Source organism: Dendroctonus ponderosae, unplaced genomic scaffold (assembly GCF_020466585.1).
Source record: "Dendroctonus ponderosae isolate FM_Combo_2020 unplaced genomic scaffold, Dpon_F_20191213v2 Dpon_F_20191213_8, whole genome shotgun sequence".
In the NCBI taxonomy this organism is placed as follows: Eukaryota; Metazoa; Arthropoda; class Insecta; order Coleoptera; family Curculionidae; genus Dendroctonus; species Dendroctonus ponderosae.
In genome coordinates this window covers 3,884,322-3,900,564 of record NW_026019016.1, presented here as the reverse complement: position 1 = coordinate 3,900,564, position 16,243 = coordinate 3,884,322, and the positions used below count along the sequence as shown (strand labels likewise).

Below are 16,243 nucleotides of genomic sequence, written 5' to 3'. Positions count from 1 at the left end.
TTTATCTCCATTTTCGACGGACAGTAAAGTCTGGCATACAGAGCGTGCAGAAATCGATGTGCAACTTTTATTATGCAAAAGAAGTTTTTTTTCATATTTAATATTTCTCAGTCCTTTTTACCTTTTTATCTTCATGCTAAATTTGTTGAAATTACTTTGATGACAAATTATTTCAGTATTCGTTTGGGAAATATAAAAAAAATCTTTTAACATCCTGTATATCGAAAACTACGTCTTTGCCAGCTAATCTTTACATGGAAAAGGCGCTAAAAAAATCATGTTTGTTCGTAACTTTTTCAACTTCATTGCATGGAAATTTCCGAAACCGTAAGAGATACCAAGTCAGTTAAATTAGGAAAAATAATAATTTTTGGGGTATTTAAAAGTGATGTCTTCGAATTCGAAAATCGAGATTAAAACCGAATACGGAAAGGGTAAAAGTAATAATCAAATTATCAATAAATATTCTATATTACATAAATTTCAGTTATTACGACAATAAAAGTATAAAAATAATTAGACTCAAAATAATCTTTGTTGAAGTTCAGAGACAAATCTACCAAATAAATGCAAGACTAGGCTTTCTGAAATACCACTTGTAAATAATTCATAATTAGCAATAACTCAATATACCGAGCTTTCTAACCGCTATATGTTGATACATATCTAGTCACTAGTTTTATATAAAAACAAGACATTTGTAACAATAATCCGACCACATATTTCACTGTATGAACCAGATATCAATCTCATTAGTAACTATCAGTTATGTACTTACTTTTAACAACTTTGCTAAGTTTTACCTAAGGCCAAGCTACGTTTCAAGAAACAATGTATAAAAACATGTCTACTTTGCTGAGGTCATCTTTAGTATTCATGAGAAGTAAGGTATATAACTTTGATCACGTCTAATTTATGGCACACCATTTTCTTATATAAATATTTTTTAATACAATTAAATAGACGCCCAATAACAAAACTGCACTTGCAAATTAATTAAAGGTAAATAGAAAAGCATTTAGCTTTACTTACTAATATCGCTAGAGCTACCGGAAAAAAAAATTAAATTCGATACAATGTTGTTCAGTTTGAATTTTGTACGTCTATTCACCACTACACAAACAGCTTGATTCCACGAAAAACCAAATCACAGTATAAAGAATAAAAGTATCACAATAATAATTACTACAATTAGAACAATTATGGCAATCCACTGGCCCTTTTCTGAAACAAAAATTGAATTTTGAAAACAATTATTTATGCAATGGATGATTTAATCGAGGACTTACCATTTGATATTCTCAACACTTTAGCCATCTTCTTCATGGTGGTATCCAGTTTTGAGTCAGTGCTTTCAAGCTCTGTTCGAAATTCATCCAACATTCTGGAAAATTTAAGTATTGCTGCTTAATGAAAATACCCAGTAGAGCTTAAATTAGGACAGAACTAACAAAACGACTTCACTGAGTTAAGTTAAGTCAATTCTTACTACATTTGCTACATTTTAAATCACTTTAATTATCCAAAAAATCACTTATAAACATTTCTTTTCTTAACAGCAACAAACAGTTTTCCCATTAACACAAGTAGGGTTCAATTACAATTTAAAAAAAAATGAATATTCGAATATTTCAGGAAAATGTTGGAATACTTACCCTTCCTGCTCATCAAGCTCAATCCCAATGTGCCTAGACACAGTTTTCAATGAGCCCAAACTGTCTGCAATCGCCTCAAGTTGGTCCTCCTGATTCTGAACCTCGTACATTTGCTGCCTCTGCAGAAATTGATGCTGCGGGCTTTCAATCTCATTCTCTAGCTTCGAATATTTGGTTCCGCTATGCATGCTGGTTAATCTAGCTGGACTGTTGTTCTCCAAAAGAGGCTGAAAATCACAGCCCTGTCATGACAATATTCTTGGCTTTGATTCCAGTTTTAGTTAGTACCTGTCTGGCAAATTTATCTTTGTCCTTCCCTCTGTTCATACTAAGCCTATCCTTCATAGACTGAATTTCGCTCTTGGTCGAGTCGATAAAATGTTTTCTCTTGGTCAATTCTTTATTGTCGATTTTGAACTTAGAGGGATTCTTTTCAACAATGTCGATAGTGTCCTCTAAGTCTTCTAGGTCCCATTCAATACTTCTAAGTGAGTTTTTCAGTTCAGTATTGGTCCAATCGATTTCATCTTTGGTGATTAGCTCTGACTCGCTCTGGAAATCAGACCATCGACGATAGAGACCACGGGTTTTCTTTAGAGCCCTAAATACTTCACTGAAAAGGGGAGTGTCTTACTACATTTATGTCTCTTTTGCACCGATATTATTACCACTAAAATGAATGAATTTGTAAGTATGCAGCCATAATGTAAGCGAATAAAAAGAATAATTAAGCTACAGGCAATAATAGCTAAAAATACACACTTTTCACTAAAAACGAAAGAAAACCCCACAGGAAAACTTCATGCATAGGTGTGCAAGCCAGGATCTTACTCTTTCACAACAAAAAATGGATCTTCCAAAGTCATTTGTGAGACAAAAATGAACTGTATAGAATAGGAGTTGTATGCGAGAAACTCTTTAAACACCCTGTAAAATTTCTAGCTTTGTATTATGAAGTGTAGATGAGATTGAAACATTTTTGCTTTGTTTATTTCCTAAATCGTAGAATCATAGGATAAAGACAAGAAGAATTGATTAGTGACATTGACAATCGACGCCGGGGTAGTCGCACGTCATTAACGTCATATTTCAAATAGATTTTGAGTCATACAGCGGTGCCAGCTTATACTTATTATCTGAAAAAATAACTTTTGATTAACAGTCTTTGCCCTAAAATAATAAGTATATATTTTTGAATAAAGACTAACATCTTGAGTAATGTGATGGGACATACCGTTTACTGGAAAAAAGTCCACATATATTGATTATCCGTTAAAATATGCTCCCTGTATAACAAATATGTTTCCCAGCAACTTTTCTTAAAACGCACCAAAAAAAAAACCACTTAAACAAACTAACTAATTATACTAATCAAAATTAATAAAGAGTCAAGAAATGTATAGAAACTAGTCCGAATATCTACGAAATGTGTCTAAGCTAAAATCAACTAGAAGAAAAATTATCGGTTTGGCAAAACGCGAAAATTTTCTGTCTGTGTAGTTAAAAAAATCAGCCTCTGTCATTTCTTTCTATCCCGTGGAAAAGCAAAGCATAAATTAGTTATTAAACTAATTTATATAATAAAACAAGCTTATTAATAATTATAAATTGGGCTGTTTTCAGAGTACCCTATTTTACTTTATAGATGGCGCAACGATACTTCCGTATCCGTTTTACTTCAACTTGACAGGCGTCTTCGGCCGTGGCTTCTGTCAACCGTCCCTCTCACGTCTTTCTCTTAGCAAATGGCCGATAAGCTGTTGTGTGCGATCTAGAAATCCGCCGTTTGCGTATTAGTTCTAACAGGTACAGTTCAAAAGAATATAAAGGTATGTTCTATTGATAACAATTAATTGTTTGAATCTAATAAAATTACCGCACTAGCAATAGTATAGCCGAAAATCCAATTGCAATGGTAACCTAACTTTTTCGCTACTCACTGATCACACGTGTTTGAACCTTATTTGCCCAAATGGGGCTTTAACATTTAAGTATTCAAGTGTTTCACGTGTTAATCCATTCCGAAATATTGGCCATATTTAGAAATTCTATTTTTCCCGGCTTTTGGAGATTCTGTTGAAAACAGCGTTCTGCTGACGGACGTTCAGAACATGTAGCAAAAGTTTTAGTAATTTAATTTCCTTCTGTCTGAACACCAGCTATTTTGCGGATAAAGTGATGATTAATTTAAATTTCTGACACCTCTTGGCAGAATTTTCCTTGGTGATTTTTAAAATATCTGACTTAGATCAGCCGCCACCGTGCCATTAGTGTATGTTAAAAACGTATTTTAATGTGTACACTTTATTTTCAGTTCAATTATGTCTGATACATGGGCAGAGGAAGTAGGGGCTGCTCCAGCCGCAATCTCGGGAAATGTTATTCCTGAGATAAAACTCTTCGCAAAATGGAACTGCGACGACGTCCAAGTTTCGGACATGTCGCTTCAAGTAAGCATCAGTAAATTTACTTATCCAAGAGACCAAAAATACGCTCTCAAAGTTTAGTAGTACCCAAACAAGCTACTTATGACGGCATCAACAGCAGCATATGAAGCAGTTCAACTCAGAAAGCATGCGATCTTTGGACTATCGCAAAAATCGTATGTCACTGAAACTGCCTAATATCCAGTATATTTCAATCTTCGATTCACTGGTCAACCGTAATCCCTCGTTTCCAATTAATGATGATTTTTTAATAATTAATCTGACACCTCTACAGAAAAAAATATTGGTGACATGCACTATCTGATTTTAGCAACTGCGTTTATAACTACTTTTATTCACTTATTATTACTATTGAAATGGTGGTTTGTTCCAGGATTACATTGCCGTTAAAGAAAAGAATGCTAAGTACCTGCCCCATTCCGCAGGTCGTTATGCGGCCAAACGTTTCCGCAAGGCGCAATGCCCCATTGTGGAAAGATTGACCAACTCATTGATGATGCATGGCAGAAACAACGGCAAGAAATTGATGGCCGTTCGTATCGTTAAACACGCATTTGAAATTATTCATTTGCTTACCGGAGAAAATCCTCTGCAGGTAAGGATCATTTTCGTTCATTTCAAAGCTTTAAAAAAATTGGTTATATACATTGTATTGAACAGTAGATACTGAATAACTTCATGATGATACAAATAATTAAATATTTTCTGACACCTCTTCAGACCAAAAACTGTGGTGATTATTTAATCTGACATCAGTAATGTTTTTACGCTTTTTTCTGCCATCCTTCAGGTATCTATATTATTTACTTTGTTGCAGGTTCTGGTTACGGCCATTATCAACTCTGGCCCTCGTGAAGATTCTACTCGAATTGGTAAGTTCGAGTTCGAGTAACGAATCGATTAATAATGAATGGCTTAAAGGTCTAAGCATATTCTTTTTAATTGGATTTGTTTTACAGGTAGAGCCGGTACAGTAAGGAGACAAGCTGTCGACGTCTCGCCTTTGAGGAGAGTGAACCAAGCCATTTGGTTGCTTTGCACTGGAGCTCGTGAAGCTGCTTTCAGGAACATCAAAACCATTGCTGAATGCTTAGCTGATGAGTTGATCAATGCTGCTAAGGTGAGTTTAGTTCTTTATCTCACTTTTTTAAAACACACGGTTGAAAATGATGAGTCACTTAAAATATTCTGACACCTCTTGTCAGAAATACACCATGTTGATGGACAAGTAGTTTACTGAACGTTCTGAGGAATATTTAAAATCCTAAGTATTAAGCGTAGGCAAGGACGGTAAATATTTTTGTTTTAGGGTTCATCTAACTCGTATGCCATCAAAAAGAAGGATGAATTGGAGCGAGTTGCCAAATCCAACCGTTAAAAGAATAGATGTAATGTAATAAAATATAGGAAATCATATGAAATGTATGCTTTGCTGTATTTTATTACGGAAAATAAAGTTTTTTAAGATCCAATTACATAATTTTTTGTTTTGTTTTCGCTCCTTAGCAGCAATAGCCGGAAAGTGGGAGTTGGGCGAGAGAACCATTTTTTTCTTTAAACTTTAGCATTGATTAAAAATTAAATTGACTTATTGTAATGGGTCACCCTCAAGAAAATTAGGTGGTTTGAACACTTACAAAGAAACATTTCTTGCAAATCTGCTCTAGCTTTAGCTAAGCTTATTTTTATGAACGTTTAAGCTAAAAAAAGTACAACAAATGGATCATAGTGTAATTATCGTCTATTGAACATATTTCAAGGTTGGTTATTTTGTGAAAAAGGCGTAAAAGTGTAAAAAGAAGCTTTTAAAAAGAGTTTTCTACTGAATGACATTTCTGTTTTTCTTTCGATAAAATGCCCTAGTGGATATTCATAGGTATGGGAAATAGCAAAACGAAAATTTCTCATAAAAACATGAATTTTTATTCTTCAATCAATTTTCAAAGATGAGTAGTCCGTAGATTGAACTTTAAGCGTAACGATTATTTTGACCAAAAACTTATGTTGGCTCACATCTATTCACTTCTCTACTGTCATTCTTCTACCAGTCTTATTTCATTTAAGCATATATTTTTGTTACATTTTTTTGAAACCCTGTTCGTAGTTTTTTCTGTTTAGGGCCAATGTTCCACATTTGTTCCCGCATTTGTATTTTCTATTTCAAAAATGTGACAATGAATTACAATGACAAAATGTGCTGTTGTTTAAGGTAAGAGCTATGCAAAGATCATTAGGGAACATTTTAGGAACATTCCCTGAACTTGAAGTAAGTGGTCCTAGAGAAAAAGTTTTTGGTGACAAACATATTGTGGATATATTAAAAACCTAATTGTTTTGACACGATGACATTGTATGCGAAATAAATGGTTCATTCATTTTCTTTTCTATCCAATGGCAATTTTTCAAGTCTTTGTGTCAAAACGTGATACCAATTATTTCCTAAGAGATGTGGCCTATTTCTAGATTATTTTTTTGTGTATTTATTGGGGTGTTACAATGATAAACCTTTTAAGAGCGTATCATGTTTTCGCTTTCAAGGGATCGACTTTGCAAAGTGTTTTGATTCGTCTCGTTTTATTTGTGCCATCATAATCTCTATTAGTTGTGGATGCTGACATTTCTTCTTATCAGTTATATAAGTATGAGAAATCATATTTATTTTGAAAAAAGATTGATTTGATTTCATTTACTTTTATCTTTTGAACTGGTCTATCTATGAAAGTAATTACCTCGCAAAATAAAAAGTAATATTACAATTTATATTGACTATTTTCACTTTGCAAGCAGTCGATCGGTAAACATGTTCTGCTACTCCAGCTACATTACACATATCCTACACGTACAATCACGAAAACGATACGGGAAAGTCAATCACATTGAACAGTCATTTACTTAATAACATTTTCTGGGAAAAATTCACAATGGTTATTATATTCTACTTAAGTCTACCGGTAATAAAAACAATATAAGTGAGTCGAATTTTTGGTTTTCCGATATACACTAGGAAATGATATTGCACGAAACTGCCATCTTGATTTTTTTTATTGTTTGAAACTGCTGAATTAACAAATAACAGAATCAATTGTATTCTGCCTCTGGCATTAGAGCTGAGTGTTTACATGGTATTTGTTCAAGAAGTTGTAAGCCATACCGCACAATGTTTTGTTTTCTTAGATTCTGTTTACATTAGTTTTCTTTTCTAAAAACGAAGATGGCAGGTTTTACACTGGCAAAATAAATTAATGCCTGACTTACTGCAACAGATATCATATCTATACGATATTCTGGCAAAATTTTTCTGAAGAATACAATTTACGTATTTTAATAAGAGTTCTGCCCTTATTTGAAAATAGTTAATTATGCAGCATTAGTTGGACGTTGTTTGATAGCAATGTGGCATAGATATTTAAGTTTTGGCAATTAATTTATTTCACCAGTTGAGATACTCACCAATAACAGAGGTACTTAAGCCATTATGTATGTAATAATACACGCCGAAAACAGTAAAAAATATGTCCACGCACACACTAATCAAACGAAGTATGCAAAATTATGAAATAAATAAACTTAACTCGATAGTTGATCTTAAAATCTACGTTGATTATTTCCGAAGAGGTTACATTCTATATAAATGTACTGACACTCATTGCACTCGTTTTTAATACGTTAAAGACCTAAGCGAATTTTTTTATGAATGGCATAGGAGAAAAACCTATCGTATAACGAATGGATTTGATGTGATAAAAGGAGCGAAAACGACTGTAAAAGAAGTTTGCTCCGGCAACGATTATTTTCACTTTTCTCCTGGCCAAAACAAAAACGACGTCTGAATACACATTTAGTAATGAATATTTCAAAATATTTGGCTTGTTCCATAGTTTCTTATAAATAATTTACGAATATACGATTAATGATCCTTAAATCTAATGAGCTAAACAGGTGAAAAACGGGTTTGAAGATGTCAGTCGTCTGGGTATATTTCTTATTTTGTGATGGTGGGTTGGTCCTTATTGCGATCGTGGACGGCCCTAATGGCGCATTGGTAACCGTCAAAATACTAGAAAAATTCAAAAACTTTAAATACAATTAAGCGCTGAAGATCGTATCAAGCGAGAAGTTTTCGTATGAAAAAGGTACAGCAACAGAGAAGGCTACATCCCAACCATGTATGTAGCACACACAGGATATAAGGACACATTAAACCTCTGGTCTACTGAACRCCAGTACAAATTGAGCAGGAGTTGATTAAACGAATACGAGAAGCAACCCAAAATGTGAGCCCAGTAATGCTGCGAAGAGTGCCCAATAACGTGATTACACGGGCACAAATATGTGTAGAGTTATACGATTTTCGAACACCTCTTGTGARTTSTYTCCATTTCAAAYCCCGTATCATGGAACACYCCATACAGGGTGATCACCTCTGGATATCTCACYCTGTGTTGTAAAATAGTAATATTGTGCTTGTAATTACCTGAGTGACCAACTGTAAGGACCTCTAGCGGCAAGGAKCCTCGGCGCCGTGCCAGCAGCGCGTCTGGACTCTGACCAGGCGTGGTTCGTCTGTGCAATTGTGCGCAAAATCTGGCCAGCACATCGGAWCCGCCGCCCCCCACATCACTGCCATTGCCCCCACCACTAACGGTTTCCGGGCCGCCACTGCTGCGCCTGCGCAACGGTTTCTTACCGCGACCACGGCACGCCTAAACCAATCAAAATATTTATTTTACTACAAAGTGCGTGCATTTTGACAAGAGTTGGAAACGGTTAGGCTGTGCAGTTGTTTTGCTACCCCTGTGGAAAAAATGGATATACTTGGATCAGGAACAAAGTGTTTAGGAGTGGAGGGAATGGAGGTTGATAAGAGAGCAAACCTTGCATATCGAGCATTTACCTTTCCATTAAGACTAGTATGCCGAGTTAACTCGAACCGATTCGAAACTCCACTTGGAGGCAAATCAACTGGAGCAGAACCCCGTCTCTGGTACAACCAGAACGTGCGATTCGGTTCGACGGGGGTGATGTTGATGATGTGAGGTGATGGTTGATCATTTCCATTATCTTCGTCGAAACTCCCTAGAAACATTGCAGATGCAGCAATCAGACACTGCAGATGTTATTTCAGACTTACGAAAATGATGGGAAATTTCAACTGGCACTGAGCCCCTGCGCAATGATTGCACGTCGGATAGAGTGAGTCCTCCGCCTGCAGAGGACACAAATTCATCCGGCTTGGATAAAACTAGAGATACTGGGGCGGAACCTCTGCGCGGCATGGACTGTAATAATTAAAAATTTGGCTTAGATGAGCTGAAGCTAAACGGATCGTCACACTTACCGCAGTCTGCAGTTTGCTCGGGTCCAAATTTTCCTTTTCGCAAAATGGACCGCTACTTTCAGACAATTTCACTCGTTTTTCCTTTTCTTTTTCGCCGCCAGACGAGTCCGTCTCCCTCTTATTGCTAATGCTGGAAGCCGTACAATACTTAAAAGTTATCTTGGATGGATCAGTGCTAAGGTTACCTACCAGTGAGTTTTAGAGTCAGTAGACAGGAGCAGATCAGGGGGTCTGCTGTTATTAGGACTCAACACTGCAATAGCTGGAATAGTGTAGTTTGCGGACTGCTGATTTGGTGGGTGAACCGAATGAATCAGTTGCTTCTTTGCATTTTCACTGCGTGATATGTTTTCGTGCGAACTGTGAGATGAGCTGGTCCTACTGTCGCCTATAGCAAACATTCCACATGCATTGCCGCGGTGTGGCTGCCAGTGAAGTACCGAACTTACCTTCGTGGGAAGTTTCCGGGCAAGTCGACATTTCCACAGTAGCGCTCATATACCGCACCCTCATGTAGGGTTGCGGTGGAGGGAACGTTTGTTGCCTCGTGAGACACTTAGTGTTAGAGCCGGATGTTGCCTGCGTTGCTCTATCGGCGGCACTTTGTAAAACCGACGTGAGATGCCGGATGGCGCTACTGCTTGACATGGAAGCTATCGAAGGTTCTGGCAAGAGATTCTCGGCGCTTAACGGACGTTCTGGATTTTCCTCTGAAAATTGTCACTCATTATTTTGGTACAGGAAAAACCTGCAACTGTTTCAAAAGCCTGCAACGCAATATGTAGTGAGGTATCAATGAAAAATTATTCGGTAAATTTTGGAAAGCATTTTTTTAATGATGAGTAGGTAGAAACATGAAAAATGAAAAAAACCGGGTGTTTTTCAAACATACTCTGGAATCAGATAGCAGAAATGGCGAGCAATGTATAGACGTTAAACCGCAAGGTATTTTGAAAACGAACAAAAAGTTTTGAAGCAAAAAAGATTGAAAAAGCCTCAGACGTGTTTTGGCAACATCAGGGGGGAACCAAGATAACCACGAAAAAAATGCTTAATGGGAGATGGAGTCGAGTGAACTTCATTTGAGAGATATTTATGTCTTTATTACAGCCCCAAAGTCGCCCTGATCTTCGTGGCAAATTCCCAGAAATTGAGCATACAATGTGGATAATTGTTTTGAGCGTGAAATCGGGCTGCAATCGATTAATCGTACGATTTATTAAAAATTTAAGTCATATTGGAAATTATTGCCGATTGTCTTGGAAATTTTTGGGTTATTTGTTGTTTCCTAACTGTACTTTTACAGATCGGTTTAACTTCACTTTATAACCCCATTTCACAAGATCGGTTTTCTTCTTAGTAATAAATATTGTTTGGATTTAATATCGCAGTTAGATGTTGAAAGTAGGGCTCGGAATTTTAAAAAACCTGATATTCGAATATTTGTTTAGTGGTTTATTCGAATAGTAAAATTATTCGAATACTCGAATATCTGACGAATATTCGAGTATTTCTATTCGTATTCTTTAGATATTCGAGTGTTCGTTTTCCGTTCACCGTTTTCCAAGAAGAAAAATCGTTATCTCATATCATTTTTGGCAACTAGCCGCAACGGATAAAACCTTATAATAAGGATTATAAGGAATACGATAATTGTAACACCGCGCAAAAGTTGATGACGCGTATCACCAGAACACAGAGACGTAATTTTACATTCATTTGCAGGAGAGTAAATATGATTATTTTCAATTGCTTGTAAATATATGGGTATTTGTTTAAATGCTTGTAGAATATGAATAATTTATTTTATAAAAGTATACAAAGTGCATATAAAGATATTTGCACCTTGTGAGTTTGATAATGTTGGTGTATTCGAGTATTCGGATATTCGAATATTCGAGTTATGATTACACATAATTATTCGCTTTTCGAATATTCGAATACTCGAATTATTCGAGTTTGATTCCGAGCCCTAGTTGAAAGCAGCATTTGAGAGTTTCAAAAGTAATTGACTTTAAGCCCACCAAAAAAAAAAACGTTTCATTTTAATAGTTATTTATAACTAACTTTTAACGCCAAAACTATACAGTGGATTAAAAACCTCTAGACTTTGTTCTTCAAGTAAGAACTAAACGGATGTTGATATTCTAAAGCGACCCCCACTTTTACTAATATCGATATTCAAGATGTATGAATTGCCCAGCATATTTTATTAGCGACAAATAGCAAACCTGCCGTAGATTAGTCGTTTTTTTTTAAGCCAAACAGCGAAAACATCAAATTCAGTACTCACAACCGTAAAAAGTGAACTAAATCGGGATGAAACTAGACAACTTTTAGTTTTCTCCGATTTGGTCCATAAAACTAGCGAAATAATAGTGACTAGAGTTCTTTCTTCGAGAGTTTCCTACAAAGAAGGGTAACCGTAAACTAAATTGTTAAAAAGCAAAACTTGTGGCACACTTTTGATTGCTTCATTCCCTTGAAAAGCTTAAATGGCAATAAGTTAATGCGAATTTTGCGTCAAAAGGTTTTTTAATTCTGCGGAAAAATGCGCACAATGAGCTTGAAAAGTTGCATTAAATTCAATAAAGTATTTGGACCCGATTTCTTAGAAAAATAAATTTGTTATTTAGAGAGTAGTCCTCAACTAATGTGACAAAATTCACTTCCAAAAAGTTGCCTTTCAGGCAAGTTTGCCTGATCCAAAAGTTAATACTTTCCAAGCCACGGTTGTCAAATTTTCGTTCTTTTTTATTCTTAACCAGTTTTACTGTTACCAAAAAAAATTGTGCTTGGGGTTTTTTTAGATCGCGACTGAATCAGTTCAAAAAGATATTTTCCAGATATGTATATCAATCGTTTAGCATTCGGCAGTTTTGAAACCGTGATTGAATAAACTCCAAACTTTTCAAGTTGATTGTCGAAAAACAATCCAGAACAAATTTTTATCATCTATACCTGAAGAATGGTACGGGCTGCCGCTGCTTATAACTGAAGATTGCGATCCATACTGCAACAACTCGTCCTCTTCTCTAAGTCCACTGGAAGCCCTAGATTCGGTTTGAGGTGATACCGGCGATCTGCCCTGTGTAACCCTGATGGTGGCAGTACTTGGTAAACTTTCCCTTCGGTAAATAGTGCGTGGAAGCGCCGCCTGTTGAAAAAGAGTATCAGCAATATTCTTTCAAGGAAATCGCACTAAGAGAAACAAGAAATTAGTCGAAAGCTATATTGGTGTTCAATCTGCAGCACCTTTAGCTTACTTACTTGGTGTCGTTGCGGTGAACCTCCAGTCTGGTGAGGGATTTCCATATGAACTGGAACGGAGTGTCGCCTGATACCTAAAGACTCCGGAGTTGGCACGGCGAGTGATTGTCTTCGCGGCTCACTAGAACAATAGCCAACAACGATATTCATTCAACGATTCAAGTTCTTCCTAATATAAGAGTCCTTTACCTGACTGGAGGTGGCGGGATGAAATCATGAATGCTGGTGCTATCCGAAGACCTTTTCGTCGCCTCCTCCTCATCGCTGACTTCCGGCTCGGCATCGGACAGTTCGGTTTGAGTTTCTTCGGCCTGTTCTGCACACTCTTGCTCTTCCCACCGCCTGCGGTTGGAGTCGAGCATCTCCATCATGTGCGTAGAAAGGGCGCTGCGCATAAATCTGTGCCATTCGGAGAAGAGCGGCATGACGACAAAACGGAAAAACCCTGGAAAACATACAGAAAAATCTCATCCAAAACGGGTTTTGTTTTATTTTGAGATAGTGCGACATTTAATACACCATCTAGACTGAATCACCCTGTATAATATTCAATGTAAATCCATCGAAGCTGTAGCAATACCGAAATTCCAGAGACATGGCTGCTGACATGATTGAAACGATCATGGGGATTTCTCGGAAAATTGCAAAACCTTTCCGTTTTTTTGACACCGAAAATATTTACCACATTAAAAAGGAATCCATGCTGTCGCGCTTCCAGAAACATCGTTGATAAAAACGTATTTATTTCCCATAAGACGCACGAGTTTCCAAGTCACGCGGAGAAAAGTCGTGTAAAATATTCTGCTTTTGAGATTATTTTATACTTTCCGGATTACCGGATAGAAACTCATTCAATTTCTGAATTTGCACGTACGTTGTTTAAAACAATGAAGCAATTTTTTTGATTTTTTTTATATCCACAGCTTGAGTTCGCTTACCAACTTGAATTTTCGCCACAGATGTAGTCTGTTGATCGCATATGGAGGTGACAGGCAACCCCAATTCCCTTTCGAATTCGCCCTGTCTGAAGAATTCATCGCACACCTTGATGGACCACTTATGTGATATGTCCCAGGGCCTTGTCGGGTTCGATATGTCCGCACATTTCAAAGCGATCTGCAAAATGAACTGACGATTCTCAGGCAGGCGAAGATCCAACGTGTTCTCGTTGATGTGTTTCTGAAAATAGTTGAAACGATTCTGAGTACGCAAACATTGAACTCAATGACGAATACCTACTCGAAACTTGGAGAGGAATTCCTGTTGCCTGTTGATATCAGTGGCTAAGATGAGATCCCTTATTTGCTGCTCCAGCTCATCTCTGTAAGGATGGAGTTGACCTGCTACTCCACTCTCCAAGAGACAACCTACGGCCGATCTCCAGTGATGATTTTCTAATACCGACATATTCTGAAATTGAAAATTAAATTTTAAATGCTGCGAACCAGAATCATCAGAAAAAGAGGATCTGTTTTTTTGAAATTATTTTTGCTGTTCAAGTTTAAATAGAAGGAGATTGGATAGTTAAAACTAAAGGAGTATTTGTAAGGTGTTTAGAAGTGCTTCTAACGCCTGTTCTATTAATTCCTGAAGTTATCAAGATTGAACCTGAATCACTCTGTATACAGTCCAAATCTTAAGTATGCTCTGAGCACGGAACCATTTTAACTAATTATGCCTCAGGTTTGGGCTTTTCATCGTAAATGACTAAAATTTCTTGTTCGAAAAAGCCGAACGCTGTATAGTTATAATGGAGAATTTATTTTGCCATATTGTTTTCGGGCATAACATTTTCACGGAAATTACTCCCTTCCAGAAACATGGGGTCAATTGAATATCCGAGGACTCCAAATCCCACGAGTTTTATGTTTTTCGTTGGAAAAGGCCAAAGTATATATGAAATCAGTTTATTATCAGAGAGCAAAATTTACGATGCCCGAACCTAATATTGATGTTTTACTGGAAAATCCTGGCAAAATTCAGATTTTCCTTTATATGATGGATGTTCGATGGAAATTAAGGTTTGCTCATTCTCAAACTCCTCGTTGGTACAGTTCAAGATTGGTGTAATTTTGAACGTTTTCAGTGAATCATTAGACTTCATATTCGCACAACTGCACCAGCAGCTTAATTTTTCAAAAATCCATCCATTGCGTTTAGCGCCGATGGGTTTACACAGCAAAACATTGTTTTAATACGCAGAATAATTCGGTTTTTTTGGAATATTACTTAAAAAAAGTCTCAATAATCGATCAAGTTTAGGCAATATTTCCCAATTTCCATTTTAATGGGTAGGAATTTAAAAACTTGATTTCCTCAAACGTTCATTCAAGTTTGTGAATGAGTGAATTTATGTCGAAAAACCAACATATCAAAAACGAATATATCAAATGTTAAGCAATCCTAATAATGCAAGCGTTTTGTATGAAAATGAAATTTAATTGTACAAATTTTTATCTGGCGCTCGATTTGTACTTTCTACCCGAAGTGCTAGCGGGAGAAAGGATTTATTTGCTGACCATCTAAGAGTCAAGCGGAATTCTTCACTAGAAGAGCTATAAAAATAAAATTAGGCAAGCAAACACAGAGAAAATGTAAGTAGCAAAAGCAAATTATTATCATTTAGAGTTCAGCCCTTTAAATAAATTGAAAAGTAAGCGGTGCTCCACTTTCTGTTGATATCAGTTCAAACGACGAAGCAAATAAACTGATGAAACTGTTTATTTCAAAATTTGCTATCATAATAAAAGACATCGAGAATAGAATATTGATACCTGATACAGAATGGCGAGATGATTCGAGGTGGTGATGAGAAAATGTTGGTTCACTCCAGGATGATCGAGATCGTGGGCGACAGCACCAATAAGCGACGCCATTATTTCGAGTGGAGTCAAGTGCCGCCTTATCTGAAATTTGCAATTCGACTCTCCTAATTAACACTTTAACAGCTCCATATCTAGAGTTGGTCAATTAAGACATTTATGTGAGTCCAAGTCCACTGGCGAATGCTTGAAAAACCTACCTTTTCTTCCTGAAGAAAACAGTGCATTGCTTGAGTTACATCAGTCGCATGAATCGAATTGTGATAGGGATTCGTGTTGTGGTATCCCTCCTCTATAAGAGCTAAAATGTGAACAGACCCTTAGCAATGGGAAACTTTGTTAATTGAAAACGCTTGAGCGCAAACATTAAGAAGCGAACTGGTCAGTTTTCCGGCCGCTTTTGCTGGACTTACTAAATAATTTCCAGACGCACACCACATCCAACTGGAAGTGATCCAGTAAACCGTACCAGTGGAAAAGATGTACGCAAAGTACAGGCAGTGATCGGCCACCGGCCACGGTTTCCAGAGTGAAAGCGTTGAAAGCCCATGCGCTGCAACGGTCCAGAATTATCTAAAAATCGCAAATTTATCTATCAATCAGTTGAACCACCATCACCCACATAGCAAAATGATATTCCCAGAATATACCTGGAACATTCATGTGATGTACATGCATATTCCTGGGACATACATGAGTTACATTATGAAC

General features: G+C 36.7%; 3 protein-coding genes across 4 annotated transcripts; 1 reads left to right on the top strand and 2 right to left on the bottom strand.

The window, feature by feature from the left end:
* Positions 1-452: 452 nt before the first annotated feature.
* LOC109538095 (syntaxin-6) lies at positions 453-2,720 on the bottom strand. The gene is made up of 5 exons (XM_019905159.2): positions 2,487-2,720; positions 1,944-2,268; positions 1,656-1,882; positions 1,290-1,384; positions 453-1,224 (listed from the first exon to the last, which is right to left on the bottom strand). The coding sequence occupies exons 1-5, from the start codon at positions 2,519-2,521 to the stop codon at positions 1,148-1,150; spliced, it is 759 nt and encodes a 252-aa protein (XP_019760718.1). The 5' UTR covers positions 2,522-2,720; the 3' UTR covers positions 453-1,147.
* A 623-nt stretch (positions 2,721-3,343) lies between these two features.
* Positions 3,344-5,574, top strand: LOC109538096 (40S ribosomal protein S5). Of its 2 annotated transcripts, none has more exons than XM_019905161.2 (6): positions 3,344-3,484; positions 3,970-4,105; positions 4,476-4,697; positions 4,920-4,974; positions 5,062-5,222; positions 5,412-5,574. In XM_019905161.2, exons 2-6 carry the CDS (start codon positions 3,977-3,979, stop codon positions 5,478-5,480), a joined length of 636 nt encoding a protein of 211 aa, XP_019760720.1. In that variant the 5' UTR covers positions 3,344-3,484; positions 3,970-3,976; the 3' UTR covers positions 5,481-5,574. The 2 variants fall into 2 exon arrangements, with proteins under 2 accessions (XP_019760720.1, XP_019760721.1); XM_019905162.2 differs by having other exon boundaries at positions 3,350-3,461.
* A 428-nt stretch (positions 5,575-6,002) lies between these two features.
* LOC109538092 lies at positions 6,003-16,105 on the bottom strand (the record flags this gene model as incomplete). The annotated part of the gene is given in 15 exon segments (XM_048668826.1): positions 6,003-8,159; positions 8,577-8,805; positions 8,997-9,178; positions 9,234-9,381; positions 9,441-9,570; positions 9,630-9,828; positions 9,890-10,150; positions 12,402-12,597; positions 12,711-12,831; positions 12,900-13,155; positions 13,649-13,889; positions 13,950-14,120; positions 15,485-15,616; positions 15,733-15,833; positions 15,946-16,105. Coding segments are annotated over 15 exon segments (2,535 nt in total), but the record flags the coding sequence as incomplete, so codon positions are not given.
* Between the last annotated feature and the right edge of the window lie 138 nt (positions 16,106-16,243).